This window comes from Martes martes, assembly GCF_963455335.1.
Source record: "Martes martes genome assembly, chromosome: 11".
Lineage (NCBI taxonomy): Eukaryota > Metazoa > Chordata > Mammalia > Carnivora > Mustelidae > Martes > Martes martes.
In genome coordinates, this window is record NC_137899.1 from 103301812 (window position 1) to 103314653 (window position 12842).

The 12842-nt window shown below is 45.9% G+C and overlaps 1 protein-coding gene across 10 annotated transcripts in view; it reads right to left on the reverse strand.

Moving 5' to 3' along the window:
* The window catches only part of KMT2C (lysine methyltransferase 2C), a 273727-nt gene that overhangs the window by 169513 nt on the left and 91372 nt on the right, over positions 1-12842 (reverse strand). For all 10 annotated transcript variants that reach the window (XM_080818342.1, XM_080818343.1, XM_080818351.1 and 7 more), the window contains one exon: positions 1693-1831. In XM_080818342.1, coding sequence (XP_080674468.1) covers positions 1693-1831 — 139 coding nt within the window. The remainder of the gene's footprint in view (positions 1-1692; positions 1832-12842) is intronic.

A 12842-nucleotide genomic window follows, 5' to 3' on the forward strand; every position in this document is an offset into this window, starting at 1 on the left:
ACCTACAGACCAGTGGCTGCCGAGGGCGGAAGGTGGAGTCCGGGCTGACAACAAACAGGCACCAGGGACTTTCTCAGCATGGCGGGCGGTTCTTTAACTCGTGGTGGTTGTGGTTATGTCACTGTGTACAGCTGTCATCTCACAAAATGGCTGATTTTCACTGTATATAAATTAAACCTCAATTTTCAAAGTTGGGGGTGGGGAGTTAGTGGGCCAAGACAAGTGAAACAGAAGTACAAAGAATATATCTAAAATAACTCAAGCATGAGATGCTGGATGAGAGACGCAAAGAGATATGAAAATATGATAAAGCACTTATTGTTAAGACTAAGAAACCAATTGGAATGTAAGTGTGAATTCTTTCAAAATTAAATTCAATAGGGTAAAGAGATACGAGCTTTGGGTTTTAAGGGAAACAATCTTAAAAAACAAAATATAATGTATAATCTACAGAAAATAATTATCAATCCAATAGAAAACAGAAAGAAGTACTGCCTTCACAGAACTCACAGGATATCGATAATTAAATCACCAAATGAACCGAAAAATAACAAGTGCTACTAAGAAAAATAAAGCAGGGGGACGTCTGGGCGGCTCAGTTGGTCAAGTGTCTGCCTCCAGCTCAGGCCATGATCCCAGGGTCCGGAGATCGAGCCCCACATTGGGCTCCCTGCTCAGCGGGGAGTCTGCTTCTCCCTCTCCCTCTGCCCCTCCCCACTGCTCATGCTCTCTCTCAAATAAATAAATAAAAGCTTTAAGAAAAGAAAGGAAGAAAAGAAAAGTAAGGAAAAGAAAAGAAAAATAAAGCAGTAGTAATGGGTAAAGTATGTTGGGGACTATTTTATTTTCCACCCTACTCTTTTATCTTGAGAATTTCAAACCTTCCCTGAAATGGGGAACACACCATGTATGGGTGAGGTGTGTACTATATCTCCAAAGGGAGATGTCAAGCAGACAGACAGATGGGAAAGTCTGAAGTTCAGTGAAAGGTCAGCCCTGGAAATACAAATATGGGGCTCATCACACAGACAACTTCGCCGTCACACTGCACGCGCACCCCCAGGGAGGGAGCAGAGATGAACGTGCGCACGCTGAAGACTTCCCTGAGGACCCCAACATTTTAAAAGCAGGGGGTCTCTGCAGAAGCCAGCGAAAGATGAGGAAGCAAGGGTGCCAAAAGCAAAAGAAAGAAAACATTTCAAGAAGATGGGAGTATTCAACTGAGAAATGGTTTCCTAGTGTTACTCATGTCTTTCAAATACGGTCTAAAAAACCCCGAGACTTCAAAGCTGAAGTATACACAGGTAGGTTATAACCTCCTCTATTTCCTTTGTTAAGGAATGAAGAAAGAGTAAGGAACAGGAGTATAAAAGTTTACAGGTAACTATCAAAAATCAATCCTTGCACTAAAAGCTTGGAGTTATTCCTCTGGCCAGGACCAGGGTGCTGGCGATTCTGTTCTGCTCTGCGGAGAGGAGGGTCCAACCTGCTAGTCTACTGGTCTGTTCTACAACCACCTAAGCTCACAGACACCCTTCACCTCAACACCACACAGAGGCATCAGCCATAAATCTAAAATTATTAAGTAATAAAATCCCTTCCATATTGAAAAGCAAGCTTGGACTGTGAATTCTCTGTCTAGCCAGCTCCCTGCCGTCACACATCCCCCTCCGGCTGCACTCATTCTCTAACCTGATTCTGGCTTCCACACCAACAGAGACCAGGGAGCTCGCCGATTCCTCCGACACAGAGCGCTGAAGGGCCGGCCCGGGCCGTCCGCTGCTGTCCACTTCTGCTTCGGCGTCGTCCTCTGCAGACTGCTCTTTGATTTCTGCGTAACAGTGAACAAGAGCATACAGAAAGTCATTTTCACATTGAAATCCATCTGTGGTGAATTCACCTATAAAGCTGACACGGCACAGGAAGAAGATTCAAAGAGCAACGGGCACAGCTCACTAACACAGGAACGGTTCGTGTCCGCGATGGGCTTTCCACTCTCTGTTGCAACGTGATCGTCGGAATAACGTGAAACTCTGCCCGCTGTTCTTTTTGTGCACCTTACAGTGGACTCAGCGGGGTTTCATCTTAGTAATAACTGTTAGGAACCTTATTTGGAGGGTCATAGCAGTTCCCCTATAAAACAAATGTTCATCAAAGTGACTTGCTTAAAAAAAAGTTCTTCACAATTTATAAATAAAACTATTATTCACTTAAAACAATCATTACAGCCTTAATGAATAGTCATTCTAAAGGGAAATAATTGAAGAGCACATCTGACTCCACTGCCTTTTTCTTTACCCTCAAGACTCCAACCCCAAACACCTCACGCCTCACACACACCTTCTCAGGAGGCAAGTCAACAAACGCCATCACAGGATGCCACGCATCTCCTTAAGAACCATCCGGCCAGACAAACCATAAAAGACTCAATCTCAAAAAAACAGACTGAGGGTTGCTGGGTGGAGGGGGGACGGGAGAGGGTGGTGGGGATATGGACATTGGGGAGGGTATGTGCTGTGATGAGCGCTGTGAAAGGTGTAAACCTGGCGATTCACAGACCTGTACCCCTGGGGCTAAAAATACATTATTTATTAAAATACATAAATTAATTTTTTTAAAAAAAAGGAGAGGGGAAAAAAAAAAAAAGAAGAACCATCCAGCCACTGGAGACGCTGGACGAGCACGGGCACGGCCCTCCACAGTGCCCTGATGCAATCCCACGCCCCGGGCGGTCCTTCTTTCCTAACTCGGAATTTACTCACACCTTTCCACACCACCACCCCAAACCAAAGAAACAAATACAAAGCACTTCTAGCCCTTCAAACTCTTCTTCTCTCTTTCCTTACTTGTCCCAATAAAATTCACAAAATGGGACTTTGGAGGGGCCACACTCCATTACCTTCCTAATGGGCATCCCCCCACTGCAATGCTGTTCTCCCACCACCGAGAGCAAGAGAACTAACAACCCAGGGACGACAGCCAAGCCTTCAAACTTTCTAGGAATTCGGGCACCAAGGACAACCTCCTCCTCAGTGAAAGGCTTTCCTAACTTTTATAAGCAGGAGTTGTACTGGATTACTACAGGCTTCGGAGGCATCACGACCTGCTCTGGAGTACCAGTTGTAGTAACTACTGTCTATGCGATTTCTGTAAAGTCATCTGAAATTCTCCATCATCGGGGCGCCTGGGTGGCTCAGTCAGTTAAACATCTGCCTTCAGCTCAGGTCACGATCTCAGGGTCCTGGGATCGAGCCCCACATCGGGCTCTCTGCTCAGCGGGAAGCCTGCTTCTCCCTCTCCCACTCCCCCTGCTTGTATTCCCTCTCTCACTGTCTCTATCAAATAAATAAAATCTTAAAAAAAATTTTTAATAAAATTCTCCATCTCACCTGCAAAACCAAAAAGCTACCACATATCTCCCAAGGTTGCTAATGAAAATTAAATAATCCAGTATCTGTCTCTTCAGTTGGTTTCTTTTAGACCTCTAAATGTGGGAATAGCCCTCGGGGTGTCCTTTATGTGCTCTTTCTTCTTCTTCTTCTTTTTTTGAAGATTTTATTTGACAGAGAGAGACACAGCAAGAGAGGGAACACAAACAGGGGGAGTGGGAGAGGGAGAAGCAGGCCTCCCGCTGAGCAGGGAGCCAGATGCAGAGCTCAATCCCAGAATCCTGGGATCATGACCTGAGCCGAAGGCAGAGACACTAAACGACTGGCCACCCAGGCGCCCCTGCTCTTTCTCCTTGAAGAACTTAATAATTATCCAGGTTTTAAGAGTCTCCTCTGGACTTCATGGTCATCCGCTGACACTTGCAGCCCTGGCTCCTGTCCTGAGTTTCAGACCACGCTTCAACTGCATTCAGGACATATCCAGCAGATGGAACACTAAATTCCACACCAAATTTTATCTCACATCTCTCATATCAGCTCTCCAATCTGACTTTCCCATTTTTATGACTATCAAAGTCTGCTAAATTCATAATGAAGTTTAGGTAAGTGTTTTGACAAATAACTTTGAGAACTATTAATTGTTCAGTTAGAAAAACTACAAATAATTATAAGTCTTGTCAAATCATGAAATGAATGATGAAATAAAGCATCAGACAGACAGTTTTGGTTCTCCTATTTAAAATAACATTGTTTTTTCTTAAATTGAAATAGTAAAGTGGACCATAAATCAAGTGCTTGTGGGCCTATCAATCATGTTGTCTGTCCTGTCTACCCCAGCCACAAAACTGAGACAGAGTACCTAGAATTAAATCCATAAATATGAAGTACACTTGTATCAAAGGATTATAAAAAGATTTGCAAACTTTACTATATTAAAATATGAAACTGCTACACAACAAAAGCTATCATGAACAAAATGAAAAAGTACATCATGGATTGAAAAAAAAAAAAAAACACATGGATTTGGTCCATAAATGGGCACTCAAATCTAGAACATGTGCAGAACTTTACATCATGAAACCTGAACAAGGCACATGACCCTGCAGAAAAGTGGACAAAGGATAAACTCCAGAACTTCTTAGAGACTGATTTTCTCAACCTTCTTTGTAGCTAATCGTGGCAAGTTCTCACCAATATAGTGGGACCAAAATTGACCATGCAACTTCTAACAGGAAGGGATTTGCCATAGACTCTTATGTTTCCTCTTTCCTACAGACAGGAACACAGACACGTCAGCAACCGAGATGCAATGCTGCAGATGAGAACACCATTCTCGTGAAAGGCAGAAGAACAAGACGAAAGGAGCCTAGGTCCATAAACCACCACCGGGAGCAAAGATGACTGACCCTCTCACTTTCAGAAATAGTGCATGAAAAAAAATGAATCTATTTTATTTACACCACTGCTATATTCTGGGGTCTCTGTTTACAGCATCTTAACCCATGCCCCAACTAACACAGGAGTGGGGAATTGCCATAACAGACACTTAAAATGTGGGCTGGAAACCTGGCAATGAGAACAGTAACACTGGAGTTTGGAAATCAACTGACCCTTTTTATACTGTATCAAAATATTTGGTAGATCTGTGACCTGCTATCACTTGGAAAGCAGACCAGGTACCTCCAGAGCCAATAGGTCTAGGGAAAGCATCTGGAAAGACCCAAAAGTTATTCTGTGTTGCCTGCCCTCTAAGTGCTTTTATAACCAAACACAGAAAGTAACATGGTTCTACCGGACAGACGCCCTCCATTATATTCAAAACACTATAAAATGGCCATACATATGAAAACGTCTTTCAGGAAGCATTTCATTTCTATCCAGAGATGCTCTGAGCCCCTGTGGGATATGCTCTTTTTGTACCACTCCTATTACCAAGTAATAAGGAAGGGTAAAAGTCGAGACAAGTACTAAGAAGAGTACCTCAAGAGCTTATAGATCCTGAGCCCCATGGACCAGAGTCACGTGCCATTACATTGCTCTTGGAGCACTTTTCTCCCAAGGACCAGCTCTGTTTCGCCTCCACCACTGAACCGCAGGCCCTCCGTCAGGCACAGCCTGTCCCTTCTCTGGTTTATGCTGCCGTCTACCACTTATGGTCTCTTGTCAAACTTCTTCTCCAGGCACACTCCCAACTATGCTCTTTTTTTTTTTTTAAGATTTTATTTATTTATTTGACAGACAGAGATCACAAATAGGCAGAGGGGCAGGCAGGGGGGCGGGGGGCGGGGCGCAGGCTCCCTGCTGAGCAGAGAGCCCGATTCAGGGCTCCATCCCAGGACCCTGGGATCATGACCTGAGCGGAAGGCAGAGGCTTAACCCACTGAGCCACCCAGGTGCCCCCTAACTACGTTCTTATTTTTATCTCCCTCAAAAGGAAAATACCTAACACTTTCAATATTTTTAGGAGCTTTTTTTTTTTTTTTTTTTTTTTGCTTATAACTAAGGGGAAATCAGCAGGAAGACCATCTCTCTCTGTGTCTGTCTGCTCGGTCTACCTCTCCCTCTTCCTCTCTCAAAGTAGATCGGAAGGAGATGGCAAGGTTAAACACAAATGCTAATGGTAGGCTGGTAGGTATTTGGGAACACAACTTTTAGAAATTAGGCTCCCTGCATTTCAGAGGAGCAAAAAACAGATTCAGATTCGAGAGCGGTTTTTTCCCCTAATGGGCTCTGGAACAGGCCTGACCTACAAGGACAGTGGTGCTAAGGCAGGCTTCACGAGCTCATCCTGTTCTCCTTTATGCTTCCAGCTATCACTGCTACTGCCCATGATCCTACCGTGGATCTGCTAAAAACAGCGGAGGGACTGTTGGGTTTGGGCTGGATTTTTTGTGTGGATTTTGTTTTAGTCATTTGTTTTTTAAGGAATAAGGAAAAATAAAGGAGTCTTCTGACTGCTTCCTAGGGAGCAGTTCCAGCCACAAAATAAAAACAGAAAAAAAGTATCCCTAATTATGTGAAACTATACATAACGACAGAACCTATCTTTTTTAATTGTCACTCTTTGTCTAGCAGCATAAATTAGATCTTACTATGTGTCAAAGTCGAGCCAGGACAATTAAACTAATGTTTATGTCTCTCTCTCCTCCCAGCCCAAGTCTTCACAGCAGAATGTGAAACGGACTGCTCTGGCTGAAAATGTCATGCGAACATCCAACCAGAGATGTCAACCGGAAATGCTCTGCTGAAAAGACTGTCAACTCACGGACAACCGAGTCGAGTTCTGACGCCAGAAGTTGCTTATCCACAGTTTACTACCAAAATTGCACTCCCGGGCCTGTGCTAAAACCACAGAAGCCCGCCGTTCCGCCCGTAAACGAGCCCAGGCTCGGCTTCTCTGCCGCTCTGCGGAGGTTCTGCCTTTCACCGCGGTCCGCTCGCCCCAGTGCCTAACGGTGTACAACGATGAAAGGGCAGGAAGCAGGCACTTGTTACGTGTAAGAAAATTTCCCTGTTCTATGTTTCTTTGATATAAAATAATCCGTGTAACTTTCTCCTCACTCCGACCTTGACCTAAAAAAAAGGCAACGCTACTGGGTCACAAAACGGTTTGAAGCCAGGAGAGCCGGCGCGGACCGCGGGGACGGCAGAGGTGACTCTCCCGGCGGCCGCACCTGGGCTGGACCTTGGGCCAGCAGGTGGCACGTGTGCAGAGGAAACGCCACCCGCGAGCCCGGCCCGGCGGGAGGACGCTCCTGGGGGGGCCGGGGGGCTGCGCGCTCCCCGGGGGCCCGGCCGCACCGGCTCTAAGCCCCGTCCCTACCCGGGCCGCTCCTCCCACGACCCACTCAGGACTCGCGCGCGGCGGCTCCGGCGAACAGCAGCAAGGCTGTTCCGGTGCGGGCGTCGTCCGAATCCAAGGCCTGGAACCAAGTGGCCCAGAACCCGCGTTTGCCAGCGGTGGGAGCTCGGCCAGGGAGCTCGGCTCAGTTCCGGTTCGTTCATCGCTTAAAGGACGGCGACCAGCCCGCGGTATCAAACCGCCTTCCGGGCGGACGCGGTAACACGCGGAGAGCACGCGCCCGAGGCCCGCGGGCAGCGCCGGGATGTGGCCGCGGCCGGACTCTCTCCGGCCGCACGCGACATCCTGCCGACCTCCCCGTCCGGCGGGGCAGCGCCGCCGCGACACCAGCCTCCGGATGCCAGACCGACGCCACCACGACGGACCGACGAAAGCGGTCGGAACAAAGCCCACGCCGACGCCGCGGCCCCTGGCACTTTGCCGAGGGCCTTTCCCTCAAACGCTTGAGAATGACTTTTACCGAACGAAACTGAGCAACTACTGCGAGCCGCGAGCCGCTCCAAGAGCCGCCGGCCTCTGCGACGCGGGCGCCTCTCCTCCGCGGACGCAGTCGGGAACCGGAGCGGCGGCCGGCAGCGCGGGCGAAGGGCCACGGGCGGGCGCGGGCGGGGAAGAGCTCAGGAGGCTTCAAAAGGCATGAAAAGCCCAAGTAAAACGGACAGGACAGACCGAGGTGTGCGCCGCCTAGTTCTCTCCTTTAATTCTCCTCTTTTATAAAAGCACAGTAACAGCTGACACAGCCTCGGGTACGAGACGCGCAAACTCGACCCGGGAGGTGCGGGAGCCGGAGCGGGAGCGGGAGCCGGAGCGGGAGCCGGAGCGGGAGCGGGAGCCGGAGCGGGAGCCGGAGCGGGAGCCGGAGCGGGAGCGGGAGCGGGAGCGGGAGCGGGAGCGGGAGCCGGAGCGGGAGCGGGAGCCGGAGCCGGAGCCGGAGCCGGAGCCGGAGCGGGAGCCGGAGCCGGAGCGGGAGCGGGAGCGGGAGCGGGAGCCGGAGCGGGAGCGGGAGCCGGAGCCGGAGCCGGAGCCGGAGCCGGAGCCGGAGCCGGAGCGGGAGCGGGAGCGGGAGCGGGAGCGGGAGCGGGAGCGGGAGCCGGAGCGGGAGCGGGAGCGGGAGCGGGAGCCGGAGCCGGAGCCGGAGCCGGAGCCGGAGCCGGAGCCGGAGCGGGAGCGAGCGGCCCGCAGCCCCCGCGCGGGGTCTCCGCCCTCTCCCGACCCCCGCGGCAGGCCCGTCCCCCCGCGGCAGTCTCGGAGCACAGAGGCTGTAGGAAGACACCAGCGTTGAATGGAAATGTTCACATTTTACTAGCACCGTGTGACTGAGGAATCGTTCGTTGCACATGAAGAATATGAAATGAAAACTGAAAACACAGCGTATTTCTGTTTATTTTTAAAGCTGGCTGAGACAGATTATGGCATAAAGAGAGCGTTTACCTCACAACCAAGTTCAAGGAAATCATACACTTTGATTTTGGACAATTAAGAAATTATTTCCCTCAAAGGTTAAGTCATTCTTTGTATATATCCTAAAAACATATTCCATAAAGTCACCAACCTCACAGAACAGACTGTCAGATGTCGCAAATATTCCGGAGCCTGCTTATGGCCTCTCTTATTAATACATAACACATTCTTTCAAAGCATCTATATTTGAATGAATTTTTAAAAATATATTTCGTGGGCCGCCTGGGTGGCTCAGTGGGTTAAAGCCTCTGCCTTCGGCTCAGGTCATGATCCCAGGGTCCTGGGATCCAGCCCCGCATCCGGCGCTCTGCTCCGCGGGGAACCTGCTCCCTCCTCTCTCTCTGCCTGCCTCTCTGCCTACTTGTGATCTCTGTCTCTCAAATAAATAAATAAAATTTAAATAAATAAATAAATAAAAGTATCCAACTCTTGAATTAGGCTCAGGTCACGACCTCAGGGTCCTTGTCAGGTTCTGCACTAAGCATGGAGTCTGCCTGAGATTCATGCTCTTTCTCCCTCTACCCCACCCCCCCCACCTAAAAATATTAAAAAATAAAATAATTTTTTAAATATTTTTACTTACTCAGGTGTTCTAGGATCTTGGGAGGGAAAAATTCATCTTTTTTTTTTGCAACCTTTGAAATTCAGAATCCTAAAAACTCATTTCATTATGAAGACATGTACATGTAGAGTGATACAGCAACAACTATGTCTGTCACCAACAGAAAGCAGGTAATTTCTTATCACATTCAGCATTTGCAGATATCATCCCACAGTATCATTTACCCTCATCACGACTTGAAAATTATGGCAATTATTAAAATTATATTAGGATTTATAATTTAAGTGTAAATTTTAAAAAACATTATGAAATTATAAATTTGGCTTTTTACTATTTTGGTAATATTTCAACATAATCTTTTATCTTCATGATCTTATGTATTTTATTTTATTCATTTAAAAACTGTATCTGGAAAAGAGCCTGGCAAAGGTGCCAATGACACCCCCCCAGACAAGGCACTCTACAGAAACAGGCACAGTATCTGTTCTACAAACCATTCGAAGCAAAATCTGGATGACGCCCAATAACTGCTCGATTAATTACATGTGATGTAATTAATATCAAGCAAGCAGACAAATCTTATTGTGTACATATACATAAAGAATCACAAAAAGCACAGAGAAAAACATACAAAATATTTTAAACAGGCTAGTATTTACTAATTATGTTAGTGAACACCAGCACTCATTGTCTACTTCTTATCCAAATGCCTGCTCTGTGCTTTAGTCAAACATTAAATAGAATAAAAATTATTTCTCTCTCCTAACTTCCTTCACTCCACAGAATGGTGATGCCTTTCATGCTTCCTTTATCCTAAGACGACAGAACAAAAAGTAGCTAAGAAATTGTATCATCACGCCCTTTCCTTCTTTTGAACAGCAGTGGTCAAAATAAGCCTGCGTTCTGACAGTTCTATTTTACATTGTGTTTGTATCTTGCTGAATCTCGTGTATCCACTACTTCCAAGATGTGTTGTACAGCTAAAGAATTAGCACTATATTAGAAACAGCTACCCTATCTTTATTCACTAAACTATGTAAAATATTGACACTAATAACGTGAAGATAGTCACTACCTTCACAGAGCCATGTAAAGATTTAAAAAGTAAGCAACCAAAATTACACAAAAATGTGAAATACTGGTTTTCTCTTGGAGTTAACACTTTAAGGATAACTTAGTCTCTTTATACTTATCCATAGTTCAATACATTTTCACAAATATGCATCACTGTTTTAATTTTAATGTGATTTTTAGAAATGCAGTACAAAATGATTAAGACTAAGAGTCTAACAGCTATCAAGAGCCAAAGAAGACACTGATGTTAATTAAAATAGTAATTGTTAGGCTGTCTGGGTGACTCAGTCATTAGGCTGCTGCCTTCGGCTCAGGTCATGATCCCAGGATTCTGGGATCGAGCCCCACATCAGGTTCCCTGCTCAGCAGAGAGCCTGCTTCTCCTCTCCTTCTGCCTGCTACTCTGCCTACTTGTGTTCTCTCTCTCTCTTTTTCAAATAAATATATAAAATCTTTTAAAAATAAATAAAATAGGAATTGTTAAAATTCAACTGCTCTCCGGATGTTTTACTCAGTTATTAAAAGGGTTTTGTTTAATTTTCTCTGACTTTTTTATTAATGGATTATTATTAATGGATATTCACTATCTGCAATTAATACAAGAAACTAGGGGCACCTGGGTGGCACAGCTGGTTAAGCGATGGACACCTGGTTTCGTTCCAGGTACTGACCTCAAGGTTGCAGTATTGAGCCCTACATCCGGCCCTGCACTCAGCACAGAGTTTGCTTGTGACTCTCTCTCTCCCTCTCCCTCTGTCCCTCTCCTCCATGTGCTCCATGCTCCCACTATCTCTCTCAAATAAATAAAATCTTAAAAAAAAGAAAAAATACAAGAAACTAAAATAAAACCAATGAGTTACAACATGTATCTTCACCATATAACAGTTATGTACAGCAACCTTAATCTTCTAAGCCTTATCTTTATTTAGGCCTAAAAATTCCATGCAGAGAATACAAAAAGAATACTTAAAGAAAACCTTCACGGCTAACTTTTAGTACATGCTTACTATGTCCTAGGCAATGCTGTAAGTGATTAACATGTGTTAACTCATTGAAACTTTACAACAACCATATGAAGACAGCTTCTAAGTCTGGGATTTTACACTAGTTATTAAGTTAGTCTGTTACTATAGATGCTGGCAGAAAACACAGACTCCTGGATCAAAGACAAAGACTCCTGGATCACTGCCCAACAAGTAACATGAACATGAGGATATTGCTGTCAGTTCCTGTGTGGCCCCTAAGTCTTACGGGGGCCACATCATGAGCCCAAATGAATGCCTGTACTTGCAGTGAACTGCATTACAAGGAAGGAACAAAGAGCACAGGGAACCCGCTGCTTTTATAGTAAACATTAAACATGTCTGCTCCTTGTCCCAGAGGGAGACAGTGCCCCATTCTTTTTTTTTTTTTTAAGATTTTATTTATTTATTTGTCAAGGAGAGAGAGAGAGCATGCCACAAGCAGGCAGAGGCGGAGAGAGAAGCAGGCTCCCTGCTCAAGCAAGGAGCTGGATGCGGGACTCAACCCCAAGACCCTGGGATCATGACCTGAGCCGAAGGCAGTGGCTTAACCGACTGAGCCACCCAGGCCTCCCAACAGTGCCTCATTCTTCAAGACTACTCACTGCAACAGAACCCTGAGAAATGGCCCACATAAGGAACAGTCATTCTTAGCATATACAAGAAGATTGGTCAAGTGCAAGAGACCAGGGGGGCGTATCTCCCAACAGCAGCTACTATCAACATCTCCACCTTACAGATAAGAAAGCAAGGTAAGAGAACAAGGAACGTTGCTCAAGAATACAATTAGTAGAAGGATGCCAGGCTGGCTCAGTCCATAACGCATGCAACGCCTGACCTCAGGGTTGTAAGTTCAAGCCCCACACTGGGTATAGAGATTTCTTAAAAATAAAATTAAAAGAAAAATACAATTCATAGGGGAGTCTGGATTCCAACACAAGCAGTCTGGCTCCAGAGTTGAAACTGCTAACCTCTACTGAGTTGAAGCATGTGAAGAGTGTGAGCTGAAGTGAAGAAATTTAAAAAAAGAAAAAAAAAGTAACTGCAGAACTACAAACAAGAGGACCTGCATGAAGCAACGATTCTGAAAACGAGGTTAGTATGTAGAGGAAGAACTACAGAAGACACACAGAAAAATCTAAAAACAGCAGAAGTGATAAAGGAAGATGAGTAACAGTACAATGTGCATACTCACTACTACTTGACAGAGAAAACTGAAGGGAAAAAATGTTCAAAGATTCTAAGGAAGAAAACATTCCAGAAACAAAGGCAGGACCAAACCTGTGGATTTAATCTGCAGATCAAAGCAGCAGAAAAAATGAGCTGCCCGCCTGTCCCAGCCCCTCACAGAAGCAGGTAAACAGTGAAGGAGCAGAGGAAGGATCTTTACAACATCATCTACAAGTGGGGCCTGTGTAGTGACATCACAGTTGCCTTTTTTGGCATCTGTTCTTTGCCTCTGCCCTTAAAGC